The 14,993-nt window shown below is 59.1% G+C and overlaps 1 protein-coding gene across 10 annotated transcripts in view; it reads left to right on the forward strand.

The window, feature by feature from the left end:
* Positions 1-14,993, forward strand: part of SIPA1L3 (signal induced proliferation associated 1 like 3) — a 113,335-nt gene that overhangs the window by 86,697 nt on the left and 11,645 nt on the right. For 8 of the 10 annotated variants that reach the window (XM_043534593.1, XM_043534586.1, XM_043534594.1 and 5 more), the window contains 6 exons: positions 218-492; positions 3,052-3,303; positions 4,441-4,593; positions 6,190-6,317; positions 9,876-9,994; positions 11,126-11,538. In XM_043534593.1, the coding sequence (XP_043390528.1) occupies positions 218-492; positions 3,052-3,303; positions 4,441-4,593; positions 6,190-6,317; positions 9,876-9,994; positions 11,126-11,538 (1,340 nt within the window). Of the gene's footprint in view, positions 1-217; positions 493-3,051; positions 3,304-4,440; positions 4,594-6,189; positions 6,318-8,855; positions 9,009-9,875; positions 9,995-11,125; positions 11,539-14,993 lie in introns of all 10 variants that reach the window. The other 2 variants (XM_037884385.2, XM_043534587.1) reach the window with 1 other exon arrangement.

Genomic DNA, 14,993 nt, shown 5'->3' on the forward strand with positions numbered 1-14,993 from the left:
GCAGCATCCGAGCGGGTTCCCTGCTGTGCCAAGCCAAGCACGAGCCCCTGAGCTCTTGTGAGCAGTGTCGGGGGCAGTGGGGTGAAGCCGGCACCAAAGGAGAGGCTGAGGCTGCAGGCTAGTTTGTCAGGCAGCTTTGGCTGAAACAGACGGCCCCAGTGGGGGCCATTTGCTGGTCTGGTGATGCTGGGATTGCTGCTCCATGTGCCCTCCGCAGGTCATGACCTCGGGCTGCGAGACAGTCGACATGACCCTCAGGAGGAACGGACTGGGCCAGCTCGGCTTCCACGTGAAGTATGACGGGACGGTGGCCGAGGTGGAGGACTACGGGTTTGCGTGGCAGGCGGGGCTCCGGCAGGGCAGCCGGCTGGTGGAGATCTGTAAAGTTGCCGTGGTGACGCTGTCCCACGACCAGATGATCGACTTGTTGCGGACCTCGGTCACAGTGAAAGTGGTCATCATCCCGCCCCACGAGGACGGCGTCCCTCGCAGGTACTGCCCCCTCTTCCCCAAGGGGCTGACACGCGTTTCCCGGCATGCCTTAGTGCTACCGAAGTGCAGCGCCGGGGGCCGGGCTTTGCAAGGCGCTGTGGTGCCATGGCGTCCAGGTTCGGCTCGCTTCCCTGGGCCCTCCGCTCCGCCGCGGCATGGGGGAAGCTGAGCTGCTGTTAGCTTTCATTAAAAAGGAAAGTATACTGATGGGAGTGCAAACAGCGGGGGCCCAAAGCCATCCGGCTCCGCCCCCGGGGCAATGGCTGGCAGGACACTGGGCCAGGGGAAGATGGGGCCATGAGCCTGGCTAACCCTGACGTGTGAGAGCCAACTGGCCTTGCCTGGCAAGGCCAGGACTGTCTGTGCTGTAGTCGCTCAGCACGACAAGCTGAGTTACTGGGGGGGGCTTGCTCAGAGTTCTCTGGCTTTGATAGGGTTAAGTTGGGCCCATTTATGAACAGATTTGCATGTGGCCCCTGCAGCTTTCTCTGTGCTTTGACTTCTAAGCCACGCCTGCTCTGCGGCATTGCAGGACAAGTTCAGACAGTGATAAACTTGTAGGCAGCGTCTCCTCCCAAATCAAAACCCAAACCCGGCCGTGGACCGAGCTCTGCTCGTGAATGGTGGCTCCTGGAGTGGTCGCGTGTTGCAGGGATGGGAGCCATGTTTTCTGCTCGGGAGCCAGACGGCTGATGTCTTAGAGCAGGGAGCAGGTACCGTAATGGCCACAGCTAAAGGGGAGTTGTGCTAAGTTGTCGTTTTGCATGTGAAGTTAGTTCCTGCGCTAGGAGGAAGGAGCGAGAGGCTGGCTCGTGCGCTGACTTGCCAGCCCAGGGCTGTGCTATGACCTCACTGTGTGGCAGGCCGCAGTTAGCAGCAGGGCTGAGAAACCGTTTCATAGCATCAGGGCTTGTTTCTCAGTTGGTCTCTGGATTGCAGCTAAAGGGCTGCCAGCAGCAAACTGCCCCGGGAGATGGGCAGCATGGAGCACCCTCCTGCCCTTCTTGTGCCTTGGCTGGGTGGGTGGGATGAGGCTCTTAGGGCCGGGTCACGCTGGGCAGGCAGACGTGCTAAGGACAGCAGCGCGGGCTCTCAAGCCCATCCAAACCCCCCGGCTCCACATGTCCGCGCTGCTGTTTAGCGCCTCCCAGGAGAGAGTCCCAGCGTAGCACGCATGGAGAGCGGGCGTGGCCCTGCCGTGCTCACCTGAGTGTCAACCCCTGGGCTTCCTCGGGGCGCGGGTGCAGCACTCGTTTCTGCTAGTGCTGAGAGGGATGTTGCCCAGCAAGCCGAGGGGTCCAACTAAAGTGCAGTGGAATTTTCCATCCGCCAAGGTGCCCGCTCTCGCTCCTGGCCATTGGTTACTTACTTTGGCAGGGATCGTCTGTAACCTCGGCTTTTAACGGCAGCAGCAGAATTAGGACCGTTGGGCTTTACAGTTGGATTCCTCCAGACCTGTTGCCATTTCCCGTCGGCCCAACTCTTCCCATGGCGGGTGCGAAGTCCATAGACCAACAGCCCCGTCAGTGGGCAGGGCGGTTGCTGCTCACATCTGAAAATCAAGCCAGGTGTCCAGGAGCCTAAACATGGCTCTTGTTGCCTGTCAATAGGCAGCCAATCCCCAAGCCGTTGTCCTTCAGGGCTTCCCCCCATGGCTGTTTTGAACAAAAAGCTCCCAGTAACGCGAAGCAATCTGGAGAACTCTCTTGCTCCAGCTCATTTCCCTGCCCCGAACCGAACCGAGGAGGTTTGCGCTGGCGAGGCCAGGCGGTGCTGCTGTCTCGCTGCCCATAATGAAATGAAGCAATGAGGGGGCCAGTGCAGGCTCCCTTCCACCAGGCTGAGCCGTTGCCAGCTGCTGAGGGCCCCGCTCCAGCCTCTGGCAGCCTGCGGCTGGAGCCGAGCTAGTGCAGGGGCAGGAATTGCTCCAGACACGGTTTTTCCCCTTTGCAGCAAATGGGATGTGTAGGAGGGTTTCGAAGCAGAGCCGTGGGCTAGTGCAGCGTCTCTGTTAGCAGAGTAAGCTGGTGCAGCGAGACGATGAACCACGGAGGCCGGGGCCGCGAGCACTGAGACGGCTGTAAATCAGACTCAGCGGGGTGGTCTCTGGCATTCCAGCCTGGGGGCGTTTGGTGCCTTTCCCGCGCAGAGGGAGCTGTGGGTGGGTGGGTGGGAGGGGCGCAGCACACTCCCCTCCAAGGGCCCCGAGGGACCCTGGCCTGAGAAGCCCGCAGCGGGCAGGGTTTTGTCCGTCCGTCTTTAGGCTCCTGCGTCCTGGTTTTCCCCACGTGTGGCTAAGTAGGTCACCTCCTCCGTTCCAGCTGCCTGTGCGTCGTCCTGGCAAGTAGCAGGGAGATGCTGCCGTTGGCACAGTGCTGTGCGGTTAGACACAGTGCTGAGCTGGGGAAGGCAGCACAACCTCCAAGGAGCAGCGCCTCTTCCCTCTGCGGCTGCATGGGCGGCCCCTCGGCAGGGGAAGAGGCGGCATTAGCTGCCCGCCCGGGCTCACATGCAGAGAGTCTCGCGTGCCCGCAGCAACGAGTGCTGTTTGCTTTTCAGGGGATGGGCCGAGTCCTTCGAAATGAGCAGCATGGAGCACAAGGCAGAGCTGGAGAGCGTGCCCACGGGGCACCGCCCGCCGTACCGCAGCAACTCGGCATGGCAGTGGAGCGGCCCTGCCTCGCACAACTCCTCGCAGGCAGCCAAATGGGCAGACCCCCCGCCCCTCAGCCATGCCCAGTCCCTCACAAGGCCCCCCAAACAGGCCTCCGTCGTCCCGTACCGCGAGCCACAGCCCTTGCCCAGCAAGAGGTAAGGCGGGGGGTGGGGCTGAGGTGCAGGGGCCGAGGGGCAGTCCGTGGGGTGACCTGCGGGTGGGGACTGAGTGGTGCGGCGCACAAGTGAGTGCGAGCCGTGGTGCACGAGCCTGACGCTGAGGTCAGTACGTGAGGCTTTCGGAAATGGCTCGTGTGTACAACTGAGCACTGCGGTGTCCCCCAGCTGTGTGGCCTTGACTGAGGTTCACCCTCCTGCCTGGGCCAGGGTCCTGCGGTGGGTGGAGCAGGCTGTGAAAATGGGGCCTAGCAGGTGGCACACCCAATTTACTGTAAACATTGCCACAGATGGTGGAAATCTGCCTCTTCCAAGCTGGTTACCCCAGGGTGTGGGGGGCTCCTGTTTGAACGGCCCTTTCATACCTTCCTGAACACTGGGATTCCAGCTTTTGGGGGCAGATTGAACTGGCAGCCTTTGATCTCGCTCCCTGTTGAGAGCCTGGTCTGCAGTCCCCAGCCTGCGTTAGCCGCGCCCAGCCAGTGGTGGTCCAGGCTGCTCAAGGCAATCGGCCTTTTGCATTCCAACTCCCTTCCGGCGAGGGAGGGGCTGGTCAGTACGAACTCCTGAGAACCCTAGCAGCATTGCGCCAGCCCTTTAATGCACGTCAGGGCCTCCCTTTGCATTAGTGTCTCCTTCTCTCCAGCTGAGAACGGGAAGCAGAAAGGGTGAATGTGGTGAGACGGGGTGGCTAGCAGCGCAGGGAGGGGCTGAGCTGGGACAGCCCCAGCAGTAGCATCCAGTGCAACTGCGTGTCACTTGCCAGGGACTCTTGCATGCAGTGATGTGTTACGGCTGGGGGGAAGTGTCACCTGCCATTCACCAAGGAGTGAACGTCCACACACCTGTGCAGACACACGTCCCGGTGACCGCTCTCTGCACTGTCCATGTTCTCCAGCTCCACTGGCCATCACACTCGCTCACTACTTGCCTTGCTCTTGTTCTTTTGGGCCCGAGTCTTGGTACTTTCTGGGGCTCTCCAGCTGGTTGCTGCAGGAGGAAGTGCACAGAGCTGGGCTGGGTTTCTGGGGGATTTCTGGCTCGGGATGTTTGAATCTTTAGGGCAGACCAAGCACTGAAAGCCTTTCTTTCTCTGTGTGCGTCTCTTTGAACCAGGCCGGTTAGCTTCCCTGAGACGCCACATGCCTCCACCGCCTCCTCCCCAGCAGGGGCAGAGAGAGCCCAGCCCTATCGGCAGCCGTCAGGCAGCTTCTCAACTCCAGGCTCGGGAGGAACCGCTTACACCCGCTATAAGCCATCCCCAGAAAGGTAGGCTAAGGAACAGGGGAAAGGTGCTAACCTCTCCACCCCGCTGCGCGAGTCTGATAGCCCGTCTAGCTGCCGGCAAGCCTGGAGCGATGTCGGGGGGAGTGCCCATTTCACTGTGTCCCGAGTGCCCATTGCACAGAGGGGATCTTCCATTGCCAGCAATTAACACATCCACCCTCCCCCTCGTGAGAAGATGCTCTGAGCCCTGGCCAGAACGGCGTACGCCGGGCCAAGGGAGCCGGGAAGTGGCAACTCTGCTTCACCAGGAGGGGGGCGACGCGTCTTTCTCACGGCCAGTTACTGCAGCTTTTACTCTGCCCTGGCTCAGCAGAACTCCTCCCCATTGACAATCCAGGGTCCTGTCCAGTGCTGGGTGAGCAGGAGTCCACTCGGCACGCTGTAGTCCAGCGGCCGGGACAGGAGCCACGTACGGTGCCGATCCCCTTTCTGTAGAATACTGAGCACATGGGAAGATGGGAGCAGCAGCCCCAGAGGTGACTGTCATGCACTGGCCTGTTACAGGAGTTACTCTTCCTTTCTGGGCTGATCCCATCCCTCTGCCCGCCTGGTGAGCCCCAGCAGCCTTTACCTGAGCTCTGAAACCAGAGCCGAGTGCCCCTGGATCTGGCGAAGAGCAGTGTGCGTTTATAATGGGGTCTGGCCAGCTGCTTTCACCTGCACGGAGCACGGCCACAGGACGTGCAGGGATCCACTCACCAGCCACCTCACTGGTAGCATTCGCTTGGGGGAGCTGTGCTCAGTAGCCATGATCCAGCTGGGGAAACGCCCTGGACACCCCCCAACTGAGATCAGAGCCCCATCAGGCCAGGCACTGCACAGACACCCCCTGACCGAGAGCGGGGGGCCCCGTTGGGCTGGGCGATGCACGGACGCCCCCTGACCAAGAGCAGAGGGGCCCGCTGGGCTGGGCGATGCACGGACACATAGTGAGACCCAGCTCCTGCCCCAGAGAGCTCCCAGTGGGAACAGCCAGGTTCTGGCGCCGGTGAGGGAAATGGAGCCGTCGAGCGCCGGCTGAGCAGACTGCTAATGAACCGGCTCCAGTGCAGGAGCCACCGCAGCACGTGACTCCCGGGGCGTGGGCATGTGGTGGAGAAAGGCCCAGCTGTACCCTGCTCCTCAGAGAGCTCTGGGGGGTCTCTCCCCAGCAACGAGCTGTTCTCTGTGCCCCGCATTGTGGTTTGTGTTTGCTCAGACAGGGTCTTCGGCTGTCCGTTGCCTGACGCATACCGCGCTGGCTTATTCCTGCACGCAGCCCCCAGGCAATGTCGGGTTTACTGTAGCCCTGGTGAGTTCGGATGGCTGCTCCCCTAGCCTGCAATTCCAGGCTCCGTGCTGTGTCCCTCCAGCTCATCCGTTATTTTCGGGGTCTGCCTGGTGCCTGTGTTCAGCGGCAAGATTTCCCAAGGGTTTTCATTGCACACTCTGCCTTACTCAGCTCTCAGCTTTTCCCCTTCCCCTCCCCCGCCTGGGCCTGCATCCTGGCTTTTAAAAACCTGCTAATGAGAACACAGGATTATTTTAACAGCCTGAGTTTGCCGGCTTCATCTGTCACACCTCCCGTTCCCTTCGCAGATATGCAGCCTCTCAACGTCCTTTGCTGCCGTTGGAACAGCACTATAGCCCCGAAGTGACCTCGAGCGGCGATTCCTCATCCGGGGGGCTCCCCAGTCAGGAGAGCACCATGGAGAGACACAAGCCGGGTAAGGCTCCCTCACACCGGCGCAGTTACCAGTGCACTCGCCTTGGGGTTTGAAGCATTTGAACACAGCAAATGCCAAACGACTTGGGCACGTAGGCTCCATTATGATTCCCCGAGGGTTTTCCTTGCTTTCAAGCCGGAATGGAGCCTGTGGCATGATGCAGTCTCCGCAGCAGCTGTGTCTTCTCTTGATTTGGGAGCCAAACTCCCCAGCCACCTCTTTGGTCTGTGCACCCTAGACTGACATGTTGAACCCTGCCCAGCTGGTGTGGGGGCCGGGGAGGTGGCCCTGCCTCCTATGCCACTGGCTGTCCCTGCTCGGTCTGGGGCAGGCCGGCAGCCCCGCCGCTGAGGGTCAGGCTGGGCGTGGTGGGGGGAAGGGGTCGTTAGGGTTGAGGCAGATGGGGGGAGGGGAAACTGAGACACATAATTGCCCATGGTCATGTGGCAAGACAGTGGCAGAACTGGGAATAGAACCCAGGTCTCCAGACTCCCAGGCCGATGCTGTGTCCACTCTGCTGTCCTGACAAATCTTTACTGAGCTCCTGGCCTTGGTAATAGCCTGCAGCGGTGAGTCCCACGGATCAGGTCTGCCATCAGCTCCGCAGGAGGGTTCCATGCCTTTCTCCTCTCCACTCTCAATTGGCTGTTTTCGAGAGGGGGAGAAATCAATGAATAGAAACATGCTGAAAAGCAGACTCTGGATTTCTCCTGGTGTTTCTCTGCTGATCTGGCCCCAGCCCCTCAATGGGTCAGTGATTGCTAGTTTGCTTTTGTTCCGCCAGCCAAGTGGGAGACTTTTTATTTATAGATCCTGTGTCCAGCAGGCTCTGACGGGGTTGCTCTGAGGTGAGAGCCCCGCAGGTGGGGCGTTGATACAACAGCCTTCAGAAGCTAACCAGGCTGATCCTGTCTCCCAGCACCCGCTGTGGGAGCTGCACGCCTACGGACTCTGGGAGCGGCTGCCTCACGATGGCAGAAACTCGAAGCTATTAGAGACGGGATGTTAAAATTCCCAGCCGGTGTACTTTGGGGCCTGGCTTTGTCCAGCCCCATCTTCCCTAGAAGAGCCTCAGTGCGCTGAAAGTTTATTGCTCAAACACAAAGATCCCAAGAAATTAAAACGAGCATTTAGAGTGAAACCGAACTCGAGTTATACCAGATAAACTTCAGCAAAACCTATTTAAGCCTCTCTCCTTTTGGAGGCAAAATATTGGCATCTCCCCTTTTCATTACCAACCTTGCATTGGTGCAGAGGAGAGAGGTAATTTTACTCAGTGCTGAAGTATGTGAAGGGTATTTGCTGCTCTTGTTTGTAACAGACAGACCCGATGTGGAGGAGGGGACGGATAGCAAAGGGGGGAAAGGCGGCTTTGGGTGATGTCTCTGGGACACTGGACTGCTGGTCAGTTACGAATGGATGCTTTGGCTGGCAGGTCCTCCGGGGCAGCTGGTGCTTGGACCCCGGTTCCCATTCTGCTCAGGGACATCGTCCTCGGGCAGGGCAGTGGCCGTCTCATCTGGCTGTGCTGAGGCTGTCCAGCTGGTTTCAGGCTTTGATTAGAAGCTGAGAGAGTGAGAGACAGGACAGGAGGAAAGAAATCGAGGGGAAGAGTGTAACACAGCAGGGACGGGGAATGGAAGAGGCTCGGCTCTGGTGGCAATGAGCTGTCCCCACCATGGGCTGAGGTGAACACACAGCTCCTTAAACGGGAGTGAGGCCTGCTGGCCACCCTCTCGTGATGGAAACCCTTCGGTCTGCTCGGCTCCCTCAGCCTCGGGAGGTGAGACCGGAGCTGCTGAGATTCTCAGTCTCTTTTTAAGAACCCCTGAAAGGGGAAAATCCGGTGGCATAGTTCGTCCCTCGTTATTCCGGCCGACCATTAGGCCTAATATCCCACGCACCAATTTTGGTGCATTAATTTCTGGCTCCACATGGTCTGTTTTTAGAAGCGTGATGTTAACCCGGTCCATGAGTCACTCATGCTGGTGGTGGTTTGGACTGGCTCAGCCTCTGTCGGGTTTTCTTGCCCTTGTTCATAACATTTGTTACTGAAACCAACTTGACCTATTTTCCATCGTTCATTCCCCAGCAGGCCAAAAGTTCGAGGTTTTGGGATCTCTTGTGAACTTTCACATGCTTCTTACAGTTGAGCTCCCAATGCATGTGTAGGCCCAGTTACCACCAGCGGCCAGGGCCTCTGTTGTGCCGGGCGCTGCCTCACACAGCGGGAGGAGAACAGAGGCCCATAGAGGCAGCTTCCCCAAGGCAGGTCATGGGCTGAGCTGGGAGTAGAGACCAGGTGTCCTGTCTGCCTGGTGCACCTTGGTCCTCCCCAGAGTCAGACACCCAGAACCCACTGGATCCAGCCAGACTCAGCAGCTGTTCTGGCTGGCAGGAAAGCTGCCCCCGAGGGACTGGAGCTGTTAAAGTTCTCCAGGTCCCTGTCATTAACAGGGGATTAGAACTGGATTGGTTCCCGCTTTGGTGAATGGTTTACCCCTTGCTGAACCATCCTTTGCTTGCTTCTCTTTGCAGTGGTATCCGGGGAGGCGCTGGGCTGGCACTTGACGTGCCTCAGGCTTGCTGGGCACAGGTGGTTTGGGGACCAGGTGGAGGTGCCAATCTCTGCCTTGTGTACAGTGGGCCCCTTTGAGGTGTCTCAGATTGGCCAGTCAGCCCTGAGTCAAGGTATGCCTCAATCTCTCTGGGGCACATTTTCCAACCGCCTAGGTGACTTAGGCTCCTCCATGCCTGTTTTGGAAATGGGACTTAGGTGGCTAAGTCACCTGGGTACTATGAAAATGTTCCGTTCTCTGTGTCTCCGCTCTTCCTGCCCTCAGGTGGTGAGCCAATGAGCAGGTTAATGTTCGTGAGGCTGGGGGGTTGCAGGAACAGGGCCCGAGCCCCACTCAGCAGGAAGGGGTGGCCGAGACAAGCTCTTAGAACAGACACCGGGGGTCAGCTGCACACAGCTGGTCTGTGTCAGCAATGGGAGAGCAAGCGGGGAGATTTCCTTTGGTGGGATTATGAGCAAAGCAAAATCCCTCTGACCAGCTAGGGCAGCACAGCTGCGTGGGCACCAGCTTGGCGTGTCCGCCAGCAGGCTCTGCCGCGGCCCTGGCGGACTCACTCCTTGGGAGGGTCCCCTCCAGCGGTCTGGCTTAGGGTGCGGCTCGGCGGGGATTTCTCTGGAAATCCCTGTGTGCGGCTGGGAGGTAGCGTCGGTGTTGAGCGGGAGGTGCTCTTCCTTCTGGGAGAGGCCAGTGCTGCGTTAATGGGGGCTGGGCTGGGCTGGGCAAGGGAGGAGCAGTGTCCTGTTCCCTAGTGGCTCCCGTTGCAGGGGCCGATGTTCTAGCCGTGGCTAATTACCAGCTCCCTAAAGCTGTCCCCTCCCTGCCCTGTGCACTGCACTCCGGTTACAGGCTGGCGCCTTCTGCCCCAGAGGAGGCTGCCGGTGCAGTCTGACATGCCGCAGGCCGTTGGTGGGTGCGCTGGGATCCACGGGGCCTGCGGTGCATGTCATTCCTGATGTGGCGTGGTGGTGGATTGTTGCAGAGCCCCTGTGGCACGTGCCGGTGCAGTCCCGGCTCCCTGCTGCGACGGGGAGCAGCATGACCAAGCGGCCCAGCAGACAGGAGCTGGCAGGAAAGGATTCTCCCAACCGGCCTTCCAAAGTGAGTGGAGCTTCTCCCTGAATCCGGCCCCAGGCTACTCACTGCGTTCTCCGGGGTGCGAGTGTCCTGCCTGGGTCACGTGGGCTGCAGCACATGGTGCATGGGAGCTGTTACAGCAGGCAGGCCCCTCTGCCCTGCTCCTGCCCCAGCCCCAGCGAGCCACAGGGATGTCCTGGCTCTCCCCTGGTGAGAAACAGCCAGCTCGGCTCGTAGGGTTTCTCTCGTGCAGAGGCCTAGTGAAAAGGTCTGGCCCTGGGGGAGGCGACCATACCGGGGCAGATACCCCAGGGAAGCTGAGCCCCGCATCAGCGTCTGCCCCCAGTTGAAGGGGAGCTGAGTCTAGGAGCTGTTGTTCTGGGAGTGGGGGCCAGGCAGGAAACGCTGCCCCGGATTGTGTGGTCAGCATGGTTCCCAGCACGGTGTGCTTTAGGAAGGGCCGGGCTATATCCTGAGAGCAACACCCACCGGAGCGAATCTCCAGGAGCGTCCGGAGCCGGTCGCTGGCCCAGGTAGACCCATTTGTCAGCAGGGGAGGCCGCTGCAGGCACCGCGGCTGAGCAATGGAGCCGCTCGGCGTCTGTCCCGGCTTTGCAGTGCAGCACAAGAGCCTCTGCTGCTTCGCATCCCCAAAGCAGGCCGGCCTCCCTCGGGCTGTCTTCGCAGCGGGCTGTAGCGTGGTCTGGGCATGGCTGTCGTCTAACCCGCCGGGCACAGCGATCCTGCTGCGGGTGATGCTTCTGAGTGCCCCAGCCCATCAGAACTGGGGCTGCCAGTACGCCCTCCCCGGCCTGCCTGGGGACGCTGCGCCGTCCCCACGATCTCCCCAGGGAGCGCACCGCTGCCTAGTCTGTGTGCAAGGGAACTCAGACGTGGGCCCAGCCCTGGGCTCTTACTGACGCCCCGGACTGCACCCGCCTTCCCCAGACCCAGCAATCTGAGCATCTCAGAAAGAAGCCCCTGAAAGGGCCCCAGCCCTGCCGAGGTTCCTGGAGCCCTCCGGAGGTGTGAGGTTCAATCCCCAGGGGGTCCCTGGCGGAGAAGGCTGGACAGGGCTCAGACCCCCGTGGTGGGCGCGCAGCAGGAGTCCCGTTGGCCGCTCTCCAGTGACCCGCGGCGGGCCTGTCTTTGCAGGGCGAGGCTCCGTACTCCAGCCACTCCAGCAGCAACACGCTGTCCAGCAACGCCTCCAGCAGCCACAGCGACGAGCGCTGGTTTGACACGCCCGACCCTGCCGAGGGGGAGCCAGACCCCGTCTCCAAGGGGGGCTCCAGCGACAGCGGCATTGACACCACGCTCTACCCCAAGCCCCCCCGCCTGGGGCCACAGAGAGACCAGCTGCCCAAAGCCCTGCCGGGCTCTGCCCACTACGCCAGCCTGCACGAGACTGGGGGGCGGCCCGGGAACAAGAGGAGGGAGCCTTCTCCTGCTGTCAGCGTGGGCAGCCAGAGCCGAGGCTACTGGCCGAAGATGTACGCAGCAGGGGCCAGTGTGGCCGGGCCTGCCGCAGCCCCCGACCATGGCAGTGAGCTCTTCAAGCAGCCAAGGTAACCTGGCCTGTGCAGCGCAGAGTGCTTGGTGGGGGATGGGTGGGAAGCAGGGGGAACCCCCCCCCCACCACCACCTGTGATGGGAAGGCTCCAGGGTCTGCTTGAGCTCTTGCTGGGAGGCTGACAGAGGAGGAAACTGGGGAAGAGCTAGTCTCCTGGCCAGCCACTTCCTCCCTCCGCCAGTGCTTGGAGCTGGGCAGTGTCTCCGGTCATGGGCTGTGCCAGTCTGGGTGAGAGACACTGGCCGGGGAGGTCTGAGCACACAGCGAAATACCCAGGAACCCCCGAGAGGTAGGTGGGGGAAAGGCTGAGGCCTTGTGTAAACATAGCTCAGATCTGATGGGTCATGTCCCCTGCAAAGACACTGCTTTCGTGCAGAGTCTGAGGCTCTGAGCTGCAGACAGGGGATCTGTGTCCTCCGGTCACCGCAGCGTCTGTATCTGCTAGCACTCTCCATGGCCCAGCTTGGGGGAGGCATTACATCTGGCAGCCGTGAACAGCCGGCGGAGCTCCCCCCTACTGTGGAGCTGGAGGGCAAAGCTCCAAACAGGTTCCTGGCCTGCAGTAATGCCCTAGTCAGTGTCCTCCAGGTAACAGCCAGCACAGCTGAGCCCTCCTGCTGCTCAGTATGCAGCACCTGGCGGTGGAACGGAAGCCCAGGTAGCTTTGGAAGGCGTTAAGTCTGTGCTGGAGAAATACAATCCCCAGCTGGGGTAAATCTGCCCTAACTCCGACAAAGCCAGCGGGCCAAGCCGATTTGCTCCCCCGGAACCTGAATGTTCTGGTGCTGGGATGGGCCTGGACGAATCGTCTCTTGGGAGAGGCAGGGAAGGGCGTTCACAGAAAACCTCTTCCCCTCCAGGATGTGAAATGCCCGTTAGTGAATGTGACGAAGTGGGACTGTTCTTAATGTTTTCTCTGTATATTGTGGGGATGCCTCAGTTTCTCCTAGGCAGTTCTTATCTAGGTGGTGGGGTAAGGGTGTATGATCCTTGCAGAGCCCTAGAGGGCAGGTGTGTGCAGGGGTCTGGACACAGAGAATGGCCGACACCCTGTTTCCTGGCCACTGATGGCCTGGCCCTTCCCCCCTGCAAGGTGAGAGCTAAAGGGTTGGAGAACAAAGGAATCCGGTGACCTCCTGGCCTGGGAAAGGGACAAAGCCCAGAGGAGGAGGGGCTGGAGGGAGTTTCAGTTTGGGTCTGGCTGGGGACGAGGAGTGAAGGGCAGACGAGGTTGTCTGGCTCACTGCCCCCCAAAATGGACCCGGCTGAGGGGTCCTGTTCTCTGCACCTACAAGCTCTGTGTTAGACCATGTTCCTGTCGTCTAATAAACCTTCTGTTTCCCTGGCTGGCTGAGAGTCCCGTCTGACTGCGGAGTTGGGGGGCAGGACGCTCTCGCTTCCTCAGGATCCCACCTGGACGGACTCGCTGTGGGAAGCGCACGGAGGGGCAGAGGGTGCTGAATGCTCTGAGGTCAGACCCAGGAAGGTGGAAGATGTGTAAGCTGTTTGCCCTGCAGACAGTCTGCTCCCAGTGTCCTGCCTGGCTTCATAGGGAGCAGTTCCAGAGCATCGCCCGGGGACTCGGTGACAACTGCCTGCTTCTTATCTCTGGAGGGACTTTGCTACACTGAAGCTTTGAACGAAGGACTGAATGACCCATCCCAGTTAGGGATGTTCTCCAGAGACTTGATTTGAACCTCAGTTTATTCTATCACTGCTACAAGCCTGAGCCAAGAACTGTGCCATGACTGTGTGTCATTGATTCCATCTAACCCATTCTAGCTCTCATCTCTATCTTTTTCGTTTTATGAATAAACCTTTAGATTTTAGATTCTAAAGGTTTGGAACAGCATGATTTGTGGATAAGGTCTGACTTGTATATTGACCTGGGTCTGGGGCTTGGTCCTTTGGGATCGAGAGAACCTTTGTTCTTTTACTGGGGTATTGGTTTTCATAACCCTTTGACCCCATAACGAGTGGCACTGGTGGGGATACTGGGAAACTGGGGTGTCTAAGGGAATAGCTTGTGTGACTTGTGGTTAGCCAGTGGGGTGAGACCAAAGTCCTCTCTGTCTGGCTGGTTTGGTTTGCCTTGGTGTGCACAGAAACCCCAGCCTGGGGCTGTAACTGCCCTGCTTGAAGCAGTTTGTCTTGAATCGGCACCTCTCCGTTGTGTCCCACCAGAACCAGCCTCGTTACAGTGGCGAAGTCATGCTAGGATCCACAGAACCAGGTCAATTAAGCTTTGGGTCAGAACCCCACGCTGTCCAAATCTGAATTTTGGTATCGAGAGTTTGGTTGGTTAAAAAGCAGCTGCAATGGGTGAGTGACGAGCATAGGAGGGCCTTGGCAAAAAAGCCCTGGAAGGTTTGTGTTCAGAAAAGGGGATAAGCTTTAGAAAGAAAGCTACAAATCAAGAACTGAGAGATCTGTTAATGGGCTGTGATCAGGAGGCAGGAGCACAGCCCTTGCCTGAGGCTACAGACGCTGCAGAAACAATGAAACTGCAAGCCCTGAGCGACGGCCTGCAGGTGGAACATGAACAAAAACTGGCAGAAATTCGAATGCAGGTGGAACATGAACAAAAACTGGCAGAAATTCGAATGAGAAAGAAGCAAGCCTTGGCCCAGCTGGAAAAACAAGCTTCTGAAAGACGGAAGGAAAGGCTGGCTGCTAAGGAGAGTGTCCACCAGATGCAACAAAAAGCTGACAGACTTCAGCTCCAGTCAAAAAAGCAATGGAAGAACAGCAGAAATTGTATCCTCTTGAAAGTCCGGTATATAACAATGTTGGAATGTTGTATAACTCTGAGCCGTTGTCTGAGTGTAACCAAATGTATCCCACAACTGCCACCAGTTGTCACCGAGTCCCCAGGCGATGCTCTGGAACTGCTCCCTACGAAGCCAGGCAGGACTCTGGGGGAGTCTCCTCTCTGGGAGCAGCCTGTCTGCAGGACACGCAGCTCACCTGGCTCCCACCTTCCTGGGTCTGACCCCGGAGCATTCAGCATCCTCTGCTCCTCCGTGCGCTTCCCAGGCGGGGTCCTGGGGAAGCCAGAGGGTCCTGCCCCCCAACTCCACAGTCAGATGGGACTCTCAGCCAGCCAGTAAAACAGAAGGTTTATTAGACGACAGGAACATTGTTTAACAACCACGTCTGCACTTCACTCCATGTCCCAGCCAGCCCCAAACTGAAACTCCCTCCAGCCCCTCCTCCTCTGGGCTTCGTCCCTTTCCCGGGCCTGGAGGTCACCGGATTCCTTTGTTCTCCAGCCGTTTAGCTCTCACCTTGCAGGGGGGAAGGGCCCAGGCCATCAGTTGCCAGGAAACAGGGTGTCGGCCATTCTCTGTGTCCAGACCCCTGCACACACCTGCCCTCTAGGGCTCTGCAATGATCATACACCCTTACCCCACCCCCTAGAGACTTAAGATCTGCCTAGGGGAAACTGAG

Source organism: Chelonia mydas, chromosome 23 (assembly GCF_015237465.2).
Source record: "Chelonia mydas isolate rCheMyd1 chromosome 23, rCheMyd1.pri.v2, whole genome shotgun sequence".
Lineage (NCBI taxonomy): Eukaryota > Metazoa > Chordata > Testudines > Cheloniidae > Chelonia > Chelonia mydas.